This window comes from Barbatula barbatula (genome assembly GCF_947034865.1).
Source record: "Barbatula barbatula genome assembly, chromosome: 19".
Lineage (NCBI taxonomy): Eukaryota > Metazoa > Chordata > Actinopteri > Cypriniformes > Nemacheilidae > Barbatula > Barbatula barbatula.
Genome location: NC_136782.1, coordinates 9,842,632 through 9,855,962, shown reverse-complemented (window position 1 = coordinate 9,855,962; position 13,331 = coordinate 9,842,632). Strand labels below are relative to the sequence as shown.

The 13,331-nt window shown below is 40.7% G+C and overlaps 2 protein-coding genes across 3 annotated transcripts in view; one reads left to right on the top strand and one right to left on the bottom strand.

The window, feature by feature from the left end:
• Positions 1-458: 458 nt before the first annotated feature.
• Positions 459-8,669, bottom strand: LOC306908907 (zinc finger FYVE domain-containing protein 1). Of its 2 annotated transcripts, none has more exons than XM_079482187.1 (11): positions 8,436-8,669; positions 6,726-7,230; positions 4,994-5,211; positions 4,798-4,904; positions 4,335-4,443; positions 3,836-3,933; positions 3,636-3,753; positions 3,384-3,554; positions 2,631-2,820; positions 2,397-2,495; positions 459-2,179 (listed from the first exon to the last, which is right to left on the bottom strand). In XM_079482187.1, the coding sequence occupies exons 1-11, from the start codon at positions 8,553-8,555 to the stop codon at positions 1,947-1,949; spliced, it is 1,968 nt and encodes a 655-aa protein (XP_079338313.1). In that variant the 5' UTR covers positions 8,556-8,669; the 3' UTR covers positions 459-1,946. The 2 variants fall into 2 exon arrangements, with proteins under 2 accessions (XP_079338313.1, XP_079338312.1); XM_079482186.1 differs by having other exon boundaries at positions 6,708-7,230; positions 8,436-8,668.
• Positions 8,670-9,885: 1,216 nt separating this feature from the next.
• dpf1 (double PHD fingers 1) overlaps positions 9,886-13,331 on the top strand; it is a 41,755-nt gene continuing 38,309 nt past the window's right edge. Inside the window, exon 1 of the mRNA XM_079482188.1 lies at positions 9,886-9,998. Within this exon, the coding sequence (XP_079338314.1) occupies positions 9,889-9,998 (110 nt within the window). The 5' untranslated portion in view covers positions 9,886-9,888. The remainder of the gene's footprint in view (positions 9,999-13,331) is intronic.

Below are 13,331 nucleotides of genomic sequence, written 5' to 3'. Positions count from 1 at the left end.
TGTTAACTACAAGCAACTGCATAACAAGACATGCCATAAAAGAGGATAGTGTTTGGCCTCCGATCATTTAAAGGTGTAATACCACTTTTGTATGCAAACTGTGACTGTTATATCAGCCCAATTTTTCATAATTTCTGTGACGTTTTTATCATTATCACAGCACTGCTGACCAGTACTGCTGTACAATCAATACAGCCCACAGTTTCCTGTAGATGTGATGACTAACTGTAGGCCGCTTGCCAGGCTGTAATGTTATAAATGGAGGAAATGTGAGTACAACCTCCATGACTTAAATCAGATTTTGAGTCCGTTTCATCTATTTAAGGCTCTTGAGCAGGATATCTGGAACACTACCTCCAGATGACCTTGAATACCTTCACTTATTGCCTGTTATTTTCCATAAATACAATCTTCAAACGTTTCATACAAAATGTATCAAACAAAACAAAACAGTGGGCTGTTTTTATAAACTTTTAATGTTCTGAAAAGCCGAAGAAACAGTATTGGCCGTTCAAAACAAGATTAGAAGGATTGTCAAATGCAGATTCTGTTAATGCAATTAAAACCATTGCTTTAGTTGAATCCCTTCACAGAAGACTAACACATTGTAATTCAGATTAAAAAGTACAAAGTAGCAGTAGAACTGTAAAAAAAATAGGATTCACTCAGTTCAAATCAAACATGTAAAAATTAATAAAGTGCCTTATGAAAGCCAATATATGAGCATCATGAGGTGGTTATACATGTTAAGAAATCACAGAATATTCCTGTAGTGATGACACGAGTCATCAGCATTTAGATTTGAGTGTGTTAAGTCTCCATTAAACATCCACCCCCACGTCCAGAAATAATGCGACGCTACAAGTTAACATGTTAGCTAATGCTTGAGATCTCTCATTTCATACACATTGATACACATCATTAAATGTACAGTTTGCATTGTTCTGTAATTATATGGTTCTCAACTAAAGAAAACCAACTAACCACAACACAATAGATTAGATAAAGTGCAGTCATCAATTCAAGAAATGAAGAAGTCCTCAGTACCGAAGTACTATATTGAGATATGAGCTCACAGGATAAACTGTAAATCAACTGGAATGTGAAATCTGAATGTATAAAACACTGCGACTACATTCAATAATAATAGTCACTACACATATTCCCGTTCCTCAAATGAAGTATAAAACTGCATTAATGAAAAGCAACTTTGTTGTTTCATATTCAATTATTTATTGTTTATCTACCTATAATAAAAGTAAAAGGACCAAATGACCTTACTTTAATAAATTGCAACACAGTAGATCTGCCAAATTACTAGTTCACCCAAAAATGACGAATTCTGTCATAATTTACAACTTTTATGTGGTTATTTGCATACTCTTATGAATGGCGACATACTGTGTGGGGTCTTAAAGCAAAAGGTGCTATACTGTGCTATATTTCAAATCTTATAAAGCTATACAATCACAACAAAAAATATGTTCTAGATGCTGCAGCTCTTGAATCTCATTTTGCTGGGGACAATATAATTAATATATGTCAGAAATGTTACTTCTGGTTGACCTTGTGATTCAATACTTATTCAATTATTCTCTGACTTACATTGTATTGTTTACGGAGGAGAAATTTAATCTTTGGGAATACACATTTTAACGTTCTATATACACGTACAATAATCTCAGTGCCAGCACTAACCAACACACGTTAAATCTAGATTCTTAGTTGTCATGTTACAAAACCTAGTTCCACATCTGTCGAAAATCTCCAGAGAGTTTATCTCACCCCTCCATTAGTTACATACTCAACTTAAGCCTCCAGAGAGTTATCGGCTCTCCAACAAACCGTTTCTGAACTTCGAGCAGCAGCTGAACGACGACACAACTGTAAATAAAGGGCTGATCGGTGCTGCACAGGCACGGCGAGGTCTCCAGCGCGTGGAGATATCAAAGGGAATCTCTGCGTTCCGCACAGCTGTCGCACACCCGCACCGGGTGGTCCCAGCCGCGTGAGGGCACAGGCCTGGTCTTATTGGAGCAACTGCTGCACACTCCCTGACCGCATGCCCTGCAGTGGTGCTTTGACATGCTGGGGGTGAAGGTCTTGGTGCAACAGTGGCACTGACTGATCTCATGATCCGGAATCCAATATTCTGGCCTCGCGACTCCCTTCACCAAACCTGTGGAGGAGAGTTAAGCGTGAGGTTAAAACTAGCATTACTCTGGTGTAGATGTGACTAACTAATGCATATTTTGAGCAGCTTTAGTGTTTTTAACAGCAAACTCATTTTATATAAACGTGAATATGATCATATGTTCAATATTAATTTGATATTATATATTTTGTGTAAATCAGACATTCAGCTTTCAATCTTTATTTGGTACAGTAATACTCACAGAGGGGGTAATCTACTGCGGTAGACACCATATCAAGAGTGGATTGAGCTACTTCGGTGACTCTGCGGGCGACGAGGGCTCGGGGTTCCATCAGTGCCACTATAGGACGAGAGAAAGTATTGTCTCAGCTCAGCAAAAGTTAACATCCCATATAAGAGAGCTTTAAGAACTGGGAAAAAGAATAAATAACACAAATTAATTACAAGCTTACTGGCTTGTCATAAGATTTCTCACCCTGTCCAGCATGTGGCGCTCCTCCCTCCCGGTAACAGGCATCACACACCCTAACGGGGGTCCCGCCCCAACCCCTCTCAGGCACAGGCATGCTGTGTGTTGAGCAGGCCTGACAGAAACCCTCGCCACACGCCCGACAGTGATGTTTCCTCTCCGCTTCCTCAAACTTTCTATTACAGCCGTTACATTGCTGATGATGACAGACAAAGTGCCCAAAACATTTTATGTTGGCAAAACTTTACAACACGGTTGTATTTGTTAACATTAGGAAATGCATAGGCTAACATGAACTAACAAATGAACGACAACGTTTTTTACCATCATTGTTGGTTAAATGAGCAATGTGGAGATTTCTGATACGGTGACCCGTACCCGAAATGTGACCTCAGCATTTAACCCATCCAGTGAGTAGTGAACACACGCACTGCAAGTCGTGAACACACATACACCCGGAGCAGTGGGCTGCTTTTACTGCAGCACCCAGGGAGCAAGCAGGGGTGTTTTGCTCAAGGGCAACCCAGTCGTTACCCGCCGGCACTGAGAAACAAACTGGCAACCTTCTGGTCACAAGTCCCAGTCTCTTACCATTAGGCCACAACCGCCCTGGCATCTTGCAACCATCGGCTCACTCCACCCTCCCTTTCGTTGCACTACGGTGGCTGACACACAGAACTAAGATGTTGTCACTTCTCTGCATCCATCTGTCTGTCTGTCTGTATTCTCTTATTATAGCTTTAAGAAAAAGGATCTCACAATGATTTCAGCATTGGGTTTCCAATATGGAGGAGCCACTTGATCTGTAAGCCAGGAAGTCACGGCTTTAGTGGGGCCTGAACTGTACTCCGACACTGATTGGATGATATAATTCATGCCATCCAAAACCCGCTGTGCAGCGTTCTGATGGTCCGTCTGGAACGTGTCAGTCTAGAAACGAAAAGCACGATCATTGGTAAGCATCATGGGAGCGATCACATTTGAACGCAATGAAGAGGAGCAATGACTCACCCCCTGCCACACATGCTTGACCTCCGGCCGCACCACGCCGCTCTCTGGGTCCTGATTGCCCATCCAGTACTGTCTGCTGCGGAAGATGATGCCACAGGTGGCACACTCTAAAACATAACTGCAGAGAACGATAGGCATGAAACATACGGAGGATTACCAGCTTCAAAATCAAGCTTGCAAACATAAAACATGATGCTTACCCAGACCATGCATACTTGGCCAGACCAATCCACTGGTTATCTGAAGAGGCTGATGTTTTGGGCACAACAATTACTTCCCTTCCACCCTCATAGCACCTCTGTATGGGGAACACAATGAAGGAGATTTTCATTTCAAACATGTGTGCTTTTGCAAACACAAAAGAAGATCTGTTGAAGAACTGTGGTAACCAAACGGTGCAGGCACCCAATCACTTCTTCTGTTTGAACCCAAAACTAATGCAAGTGAATGGGGGCCAGTTAACAACATTCTTCTAAATATCTTCTTTTGTGTCCTGCGGAAGAAAGAGGTCAAACAGGTTTGAAATGACATGAGGGTGTGTAAATGAGACACGCAGTTTAGATTTTTTTGGGGGGTGAACTATCACTTTAATTTCAATTTCACCAGTTTAGTTTGCATTTGACATGACGGGTCACGTAACAACAGTGTAATGGATTCAACAAGCAATACTAACAAATCAAGGTGGTTGGAAGTTGTTACCTTGCAGATGAGAACTTTATTGTTGTATTGGTGGGCATACTGGCACAGTCCATCAGCCATGTGAGGGATGCCATCTTTCTGGTGGTTCATGCCATTCTTACATCGCATTCTGAAGCGAGTGGATTTTGCAAAGTTTAGCTGTGATTTTGCTAAATGTACATCTAGCATTCTTCAGCTGAACCGTAATAAAAGTGTGTCATTTCTATGCCACTGGTATTGCTACATGTTACATGTAATAAAACATTAACTTAAAGAAACAGTCAACCCTCAACTAGTATTTCAAATCTGTATAAATGTCTTTGTTCTGATGAACACGTGGAATATGAAGCGGCTCAGTGTGCATGCGATCATAATAAAGTCTGATGTGGTGACTCCTGTGACTCATTATTCAGCAATCATGCTGCACCGCAGCGGCGCATTCAAAGCATCCATTCCATCGACTCTAAGCACAGCGTGAACTTACCTGCAGCTGAGACACGTTGACGGGCAAGTGAAATATTCATCAGGAAAGAAGGAGCATATGTTGATTTTTTCATCCGAGATCTCTCCACAGAACCTGTTGCTCAAAGCCTGAGAGAGGACACAGAAGTGAAGCTCAGATTTACATGTTGTCGGGGGGCAACAACTATGAGAGATTTTCATTTTTATGAAGTATTTACCTGAAGCGCACTGAACACAATAGCAGGCTGTCGCGGGGCTCGAGTAGCCGTGTTGTTCACCTGTTGATTGACTATGTGCAGTAACTGTGAGTAGTCTGTAGGGGGCGTGATGGTTTGAGTCCCCACATACTGAACTGAGCTGAAGGCATCTGTGCTCTGGCCCAGATCGTGAAAACGTTTTTGAAGGAGTGTGTCCGCTTGACCCGGGACAGAGCCATCTGTTATCAGAGAAATAATCTGATTTATCTCCCCATTGGGAAACATATTGCATCAGATGTTATCACTTCAGCCTTTTAGACAACAACGTCCTCATTGCAGAAGATAAAACATGTGTAAATGAGACATGTTAGTTAGCAGCAGGTGCTTTTGATCTATGATTGTTTACAGTTTCAAGGTCAGATGCATCGCATGGGAATAAGATCTTTGCTTAAGGGCACGACAGTGGTTGAAGGAGATCATATTCTTGGTAGCTCTGTGCACCTGCGTCACCCGTCGGGATTGAACAAGCAAAGTGTGGGTTTCTTAACCATTAAAATACCATAATGGTTTAGTTTTTTTACTTCTGATCAAAATACATCAGACAGACTGTTACTAACTATATTTTATAACTGTAGGCTATATTATATTATGTATTTTTTAGAATTATATAGTAACTAAAGCGTTGGGGTGTTATGAGCTAGAGGGACAGTTTCCCCAAAAATGAATTAATATAAGAATTTTCATTTTGGGGTGAACTGTCCATTTCAGAACTCTAAATATTCGTGTAATATTTGTTTTTAGACCATTGAACCTTTAATCACATCTGCTTATTTTGATTTAAGGTTGTCCGTTTATCATATGAACAGAAAAAAAGAACCGATTGTTTAAACAGACACTGAAAACAATTGAAATTCTCATCGCACAGTAGAGAGAAATAAAAGCAGGAACCATGAAACAGCACAGCAAGATATTCAGCCTCTGCATGAGCAAATGTACTGTACCTGTGAGATTCCTCGGCAGTCTAAAATCTAGATTTTTCAAAGACCCCCCTATATAGGCTATATACAGTTAGGTCCATAAATATTTAGACAGAAGTACTTTTGTGTTACTTTACCTGTGTATCAAAGTGTTTTCGAGTTACAGTTTTATAATGGATATTGTCTTAAAGTGCACAATCTCGGCTTTATTTAGAGTGTATTCACATCCAGATTAGCTGAAGGCTTTAGGAATCACAGCTCTTTAATATGAAGCTCCCCCATTTTTTCTAGGGACCAAATGTAATTGGACAGTTGAATCAAAAGCTGTTTTATTCACAGGTATGGGCTTTTCCTGAAATCATTTCTTCATATATGAAGCATGTTAAAGGTCTGGAGTTGATTCTACGTGTGGTGTTTGCTTTTGGAAGTTGTTGCTGTGAACCCAGGTAGATCTCCATACAAGTGAAACAGACCATAGTTAGATTTCAAAAACACAATAAATCCATCAGGAAGATGCCAGGAACATTAAGAGCGGCCAAATCAACAATTTGGTACATTCTGAGAAAAAAATGACACACTGGTGAGCTCAGCAACAAAATAATCCTGGGCGTCCATATGAGATAAAGGTGGGTGATGATGACATTCTCCTCTCCATGATAAAGAAATACACCTTCCACCAACAAAAACAACCTTTGATAACCACGAATAAAAAAAAACACCAATCTTTTTATATTGATGAACAATGTAAGCCTCATTACCATTCAGTGCCGACTCACCCTGACCCAACAGCTGGGTGCGAGAGGTCTCCTGAAAAACGATAACAGCAGGCCCCAGACAGGACAGAGGCACGTCCAGCCCGCATCGGTTAGAAAGTGCCCGGAGCTCAGGGGTAAAGTGCTTCAGATAAGCAGCCGATGCGCTGCCTAGAAACTGAAACATGTCATTGTGCAATCTCTCGGCCCGTGTGCGATATAAGGCCACGTCTGACACGGCCAGAACCTTCAGCAGCAGACGCATCCGGCGGTTCTGTTGACTGGCGGCACCCAGCAGGCCTTCCGTATCCAGCACTATCAATTTCAGCTTGGGATCGTAAGCGGCCCACACACCCACCGTGCAGGAAGCCGGGGAAGGAGACGTAGCGAACACTTCCTCGCCGTCAAACAGAACGTGATTGAGGGTGTGGGACTTGCCGTCGCCCGTGTTGCCGAAGATGGAGAGAACTTTGACTCCTTGAGCGGCGCCGCAGCCCAGCCGCTGCAAAAATTGGGCTTCTTCCTTCACCTGAGAGAGACAAAGAGCATGTCAGAGCAAAATTTTATAAATGTTTATTTTAAAGTAAAAAAATGTATATATAAATAAAATTTTAAATATGCTAAATTTCAATTGAAAGTTATATTAAATGCAACTGAAAATTTGACACAGTTGGGCAAATCCTTCTACCTTCTTTCACAAAATAAGCAGTATAAAATCCAATTTAGTAATATTTGGTTTGCTTGGTTACTACAATATTTTTGGTTTGTTGTACCAAACGAAAACAAGGCAAATATTTATAACAGGCTTTATTATGCCCCACCCAAAGTCCTTATATAAAGACATGATGTCATCCATATGAGTCATCCCAGAATCTAAATGCATTTTATAGGTTATCAACGTTCCTGTAAAAATATATAATCTCTATAGAGAACTATGATCTCTTGGATTAACAATCGTAAAATAATTGTTGTTTTAGGCAAAATACTATAAAGACTTAAAAGTATGCAAACATCAGAGATGATTCAGTGATGAGTTTATAAAGCAGCAAAATGCATGTATCTACAGTTAGGATAATAAACATTTGTTTTCGTTTCCCCCATTTGTGTTGCACAATGAAAACATTACAGTAAACACCATCACTGTCCAATATTTTTAAACACAAAATTGTGGTGGTGCATCAGATTATAATAGTGTTCATTTGATAAATATACTGCATGGTATTGGACTATTACCAAACAAACATAATGATGGCACCATATAAACTACAACATGTTAATCATCCCTAAAACATCACAATCACACATGAAGATGAGATTTTAAAGCATTTAGATTCAAGTTTGTGAATCAGACTAGGCCACAATGTGTTGACATCATCGTCATCAGCAGTTGTACCACGTGGCTCTTCATACCCAAACACCTCAAATTACAAGTGCCATCACAATCAGGACTAATAATCGAATAAGATCGATCAGTAAAGTTAATCGGAGATGTGCTTGATTTCAACAAAGCTCTGAAAAACTTTCGATTTTGATTCAGCAGTTCAGCAGTTAATGGTGAGTTTGCAAGAAAATGATGTATTACCACGCATTAGCTCACTTATCATTTACAAACATATGTGTAGACAAGTACGCATTTCTACAAAACAAGCCGTCAAAGTGCAGGGAAACTAAGAAAAAGCATGTGGTGTTTCAGTAATAGCTCGCTGGCTAACACAGAAGCTAACAAAAACAAACCTGCAAGCTTTCGTTTTCGTCCACCAGGAGATAACTGCGTCCGCTTTCAGTCTCCTCTTCCATTTTATCCACATGGCCGAGCGAAATGTTATCCATCTCTTTCAGAGGCATTTCGTACATTGTGAAATATTTAAGAACATCACAACTATGGGTTAGAAGTGTCCCAGGACTGCTGCGCTGGCACTGTTGGGTTTCTGTGTGATCTGCAGGGGGCGCTGTTGCTGCTCTAATTGTCGCCCTTCGTTGTTTATTATTAAGGCCCTTCTTATGTCCTCTAGTGGCAATTCCGAAGAACTGTCATCAGACACGTTTTTATTGCGTTTTATGTTGTAGCAATCAAGTGAATAAAATCCAGTTTTTCATTAAAATTGTCGATCACCTTACTTTTATGTAAAATAATAATAATATAAGTAGTTTAATATTATAAGAAATGCTTCACAATAAGTGTGCTGTTTACATGATGCAAATGAGTTTGGTAGAATATCATGCTGTTTGAAGGCTAGATAAATGAAGACCCTTTTCAAAACACACATTGTCCCTACTGTAGAAAGGCCATATGAAGCAACAGGACATGCGCTGTTCAGAGACATTCCATAGAGCTCTCTAAGGTTCATTAAATATTTGTTAGCAGGAATCTATAAATATCACATGTCACAGAATGCCTTCAAAGTGGCGCCATTGCAGTTAACTGGACTGGAGAGCCCTTTGTAGTCGCTTCCCTTTACTTTAGAGGTCAGTCCGGCCCGTTGTCACAATAGTTGATCAATGAGTGCTGATGGTGATGTGCTTCATGCACCTGTTATTATGCCCTTTACTTCTGTATTATCATCTTTTCAGGGAAGACTTTTCTAACTATGAAAGCTATCAAATAAAAGTCTTTCTCAGTCAAGGTACTTAAACAGTACGGTCATGGAGAGATCTCATGCTACTGTACCCCAGATGTGTACTCCAGGTGGTGCTATAGGAATTTCACAACACCACACATACTGTATGTCCTTATTCCACTACGTATATTTACTTTTATTTATGTTTTTGTCACACATATGCATAACATAAGCCACTTTTATGAGCATGATACACTTGCTCGGTGGTCTCTAATATTTAAGACATGCATTGTTAGAATAATAGACAAAAAAATGTCTTTAAATATTTGTAAAATAAATTATTTCCATTGCTCTACAAGTCAAAGAAGATGCAAGCACGAGAGCAAATATACTGACAGACTGACAGTCCGGTAATCCAACCTTGAATTTACAGTAGATGTTTTGGCTTACCCACACAAAATCTAGGCGGGACTTGCATACAGTTAACCGCAATGCATTATGGTAGTTGCAGTACCGCACAGCCGACCCTCGGAGCCCGTGTGAAAACAAAAACTACATTTCCCTGCACTTGCCACCAGGCAGTCGCGCTCCCATTGGTTGGATCCTGCAGCCGCAGCCCCAGAGAATGAATGAAATTGAAATTGCTGGTATATTACATGTACAATACCGGGGTTCTGCAGTCTTACATTGTATCATTCTATATCAAAATGGCCACAGTGGTCCAAAATCCTCTGAAATCGTAAGTAGAAATTTATGTATATTTTAAAGCCTATTACAATGCATGTCATGCAACATCCAGCCTTCGTTTCAATTCACAAATATGCAAACATCTTTAAAGTATAAATTGCCGGCGAGGATTAAACTGCGAATGCACGTTGAAGTGCAATAAATCATCATGCATGCGGCGACATTTTGTCATCCGGAGAAACATGGCATGTTATAAAGTGCAGAGTGTCGGCTATTATTTCTGCATATGCACAGTTATATGGAGGAATGTTGAAAGGATTGACGTGACCCGGCGTCCCTGGTCAATATTGATCACTGTGAACTTAAGAGTTGTTGCTATTGAAAACGCAGAGTTCACCGGTCACGGCGTTTCCGGAGATCAAAAATGACACTTTAACATGTTTGGTTTTGCACCTGTGTGCTTTGAATTCCGTCAACCTGAAAATATTTGCAACTGTAACAGGGTAACATCGGCTGCCTAGCTCGCGCGCTCTGACTGCCAGGGTGGCGAAATCTTCACATAAACGTATTTTAAATATCATGGTTACGTTGCACGTGCATGCATTAGATTTGACAGTGAAAATGATAAGTGTTATTGCTTTGCTTTATCTTAAACGTGGCAAATTCGGTGCCATGCCGTTAAATGTAAAATGTCTTCTGCGCCCTAGCATCAATACACATTGAGTGAAGTTTCCATTAGATTCCTTTGTGCAGACTGACGTGCGGCACGCAGACGCCACACGGGCTCGGTGCCAGAGAAATGCTTTACATTCGTCTGGTTTACAGACTGGGACGCGCAGTCGGGCAGACGTTTGCCATCGTCGGTTTCAAATGCGCTTTTAAACTAGCATGTTGCTTCTCCCCGTCACTGCCCCTTGCTGGACCTCAGGGCAGCAATTGATTTGTACGAATCCGGGTGCTTCCTTATTAAGAAACGGGCGAGATTTGGTGAACGAGAAATGCATGGCGCACCTGCCCTGCGTACGGGCTTCGCATGGACCTTCCCAAAGCGTGGTGGAATTCAGCCATTCATGAAACCAGTGCCCGTAGACTTTCTTCTTTCATGTGTGCTCGTATGTGCACAATAACTCATCCACAGCTTATATCAAGTCGTATGGCATAAAACAATCTACACTAGGCCTACTTTCATACTGATCTTAGAGTAAAGCAGAGATTCTAGTGGACTTCGTTATGGCAATAACTGACTAAAAATGGCAAAAATAAGCAGTTAGACTGTACCGTGGTGTTCCTTTAAGTAGCCTGAAGTATCATGATGTCAATGTATACGGATATGTCTGTCATTTAGCATCATGTTGTATGTATGACTGTACCGTGATGAGACCACATTACTTTGCTTTTGCTAAAAACTGTGATGGAATGTTATTGCGTTTGGGTGCTCACATCTTTACCATAATGGTCTAATTTCAAACCGTAATTCAAAAAGCAATGAGCCATCTATATTAATAGCTGTGGTACAGGTGACAACAATAATAGAAAAAAAATCATGCTTTGTTTTATGTTTATTTATTTGGTTTATGGAAACACTTGTAAGATGTAAACACCTTGGTAAATGGATATTGTAATTAAAGCACCCTAGTTTTATTATCAGCTAATGCCCAGCAATGCTTTTTCCATTGCCGATATCCGTATTGTCATTTGGTCACTCCTATAGTTTTAGGTTTCACGTAAATATTTCAGATTTTCTCTACTGGCTTCTTTTTTTATTCATTGCATTTCAGTGAGCAGTTGACTTGAATGTGTTTGCAGGCAAGGTCAGATCTGCGTTGCGATGAAGGTATTTGCATTAGAATCATGAATGGAGCGAGCCGCAATCAGCTTCTGAATGTGATGTTACGCTCTTCAACAACCCTCTTGAAAGAACCCTGTTAAAGTGCAGTACTTCTGAAGCCATGAGGAGATATCAGTTAGGGAACCAATCTAATTTACATTGCTGCCTTTTATAAATCACTCATTTTTAATAGATTGTGATTAAATTATGCCATCCTTGATTGCTGATTATCCGCTAACTGGCGCGGCATCACCGAAATGATGCCATTTCATTGGGAATCTGGATTTATTTCCCACTGATTCCTCTCATGCTTACCCAGATTCACTATATTTTTCCATCTTCCACTATCTCTCTCTGTCTCCTGAAGTGATGTTGCCCCGTCTCCCCCTGTCATTTCGCGGGATGCGCTATGTGGACCTCTCGGATGGGTATTCTGCTTTGCCTCACTGATCTGAGAAAAGCGAATTCTATTTAATTCTTCACACTGTCGTTCCTTAAGCTGGTTTGCACCCAAAGCCCGAGACCGGCACTTTCTTCCAGATTCTTCTCTGCACTCAGGCCCTCTTTCAATGTTTGTTTGCATAATCGGCCGCAATTCTGTAAGGGCATTTTTATCTTTTGAGACTAGTGTGGGCTATTCTCTTCATCTCACTCGCTTTTTTTCCCAGAGAGACTCTCTTTGTCTTCATGAGGAGAGAGAGAGACACACAGATAGGTATTTTTAGCTCTATGACCTATTTCTCCAGTGCTACCTAACTCACTGTCAGTCATGGCATTGTTGCGTGGGGATCCTGAAGTGCCCGACTGTCGTCTTTAGGCCGCATGTGCTGTTGGACTTGAACTTGGTTCATTATAATGATTGAGAAAACACTGGTTTTGGGACGTGAGACACATTGTGGGAAGATCATCAGATGGATGGACTGAGGAGGGAGCTGGAGAGCAGGACCGAGGGAGGGTGTTAATTCCTGGTGATTCAGTCTTGCTACTGTGAACATCTGAGGAAAGTTGTTTGGAAGTGTCAAAGTTATAGAACTTCATGATTTCCAAATTAAAAATCGTATTAGGGGAGATCTCAGAATTTCGTTGTCACGATGCTTAAGCATTGGTGGTCGCCAAACTGTTGCTATGGGGTTGCAGAACACAATCAGAGCGATTTTTAGCATATTGCTATGTGGATGCTAACTTGCTAGTAGAGATGGGGTAGTCTAAAAGTTTAGAATCTAAGCTCTGGGCAGTGTAGATAAAAGAGAACAGGACGAACGATCTCCATCCCCAAACCTCGATGTTATTAAAGGGATAGTTCACCTAAAATAAAAATTTCAAAATCATCTATTTACCGTCATGCCATTCAAAACCTGCGTAAGAGTTAATCTTCTGTGGAACACAAAAGAAGATATTTTAAGAAATGTCTCAGTAGTACAATGGAAGTCAACCGGGGTCAATATTGTTTGGATACCAACATTCTTCAAAATACCTTATTTTGAGTTCTCGAAGTCTAAAGAAGATCATACAGGTTTGTAATGACATGAGGATGAATAAACAATGAAGAACTCTCTC

Excerpts from the sequence above, each read along its gene's own strand:
- LOC306908907 (XM_079482186.1), bottom strand. The coding sequence starts at position 8,555 with ATGTACGAAATGCCTCTGAAAGAGATGGATAACATTTCGCTCGGCCAT. Across the intron at positions 7,231-8,435 it reads ACGAAAACGAAAGCTTGCAG|GTGAAGGAAGAAGCCCAATT; the intron begins GTTTGTTTTTGT and ends TGTCTCTCTCAG. Across the intron at positions 5,212-6,707 it reads GGGTGAGTCGGCACTGAATG|ATGGCTCTGTCCCGGGTCAA; the intron begins GTAATGAGGCTT and ends CTCTGATAACAG.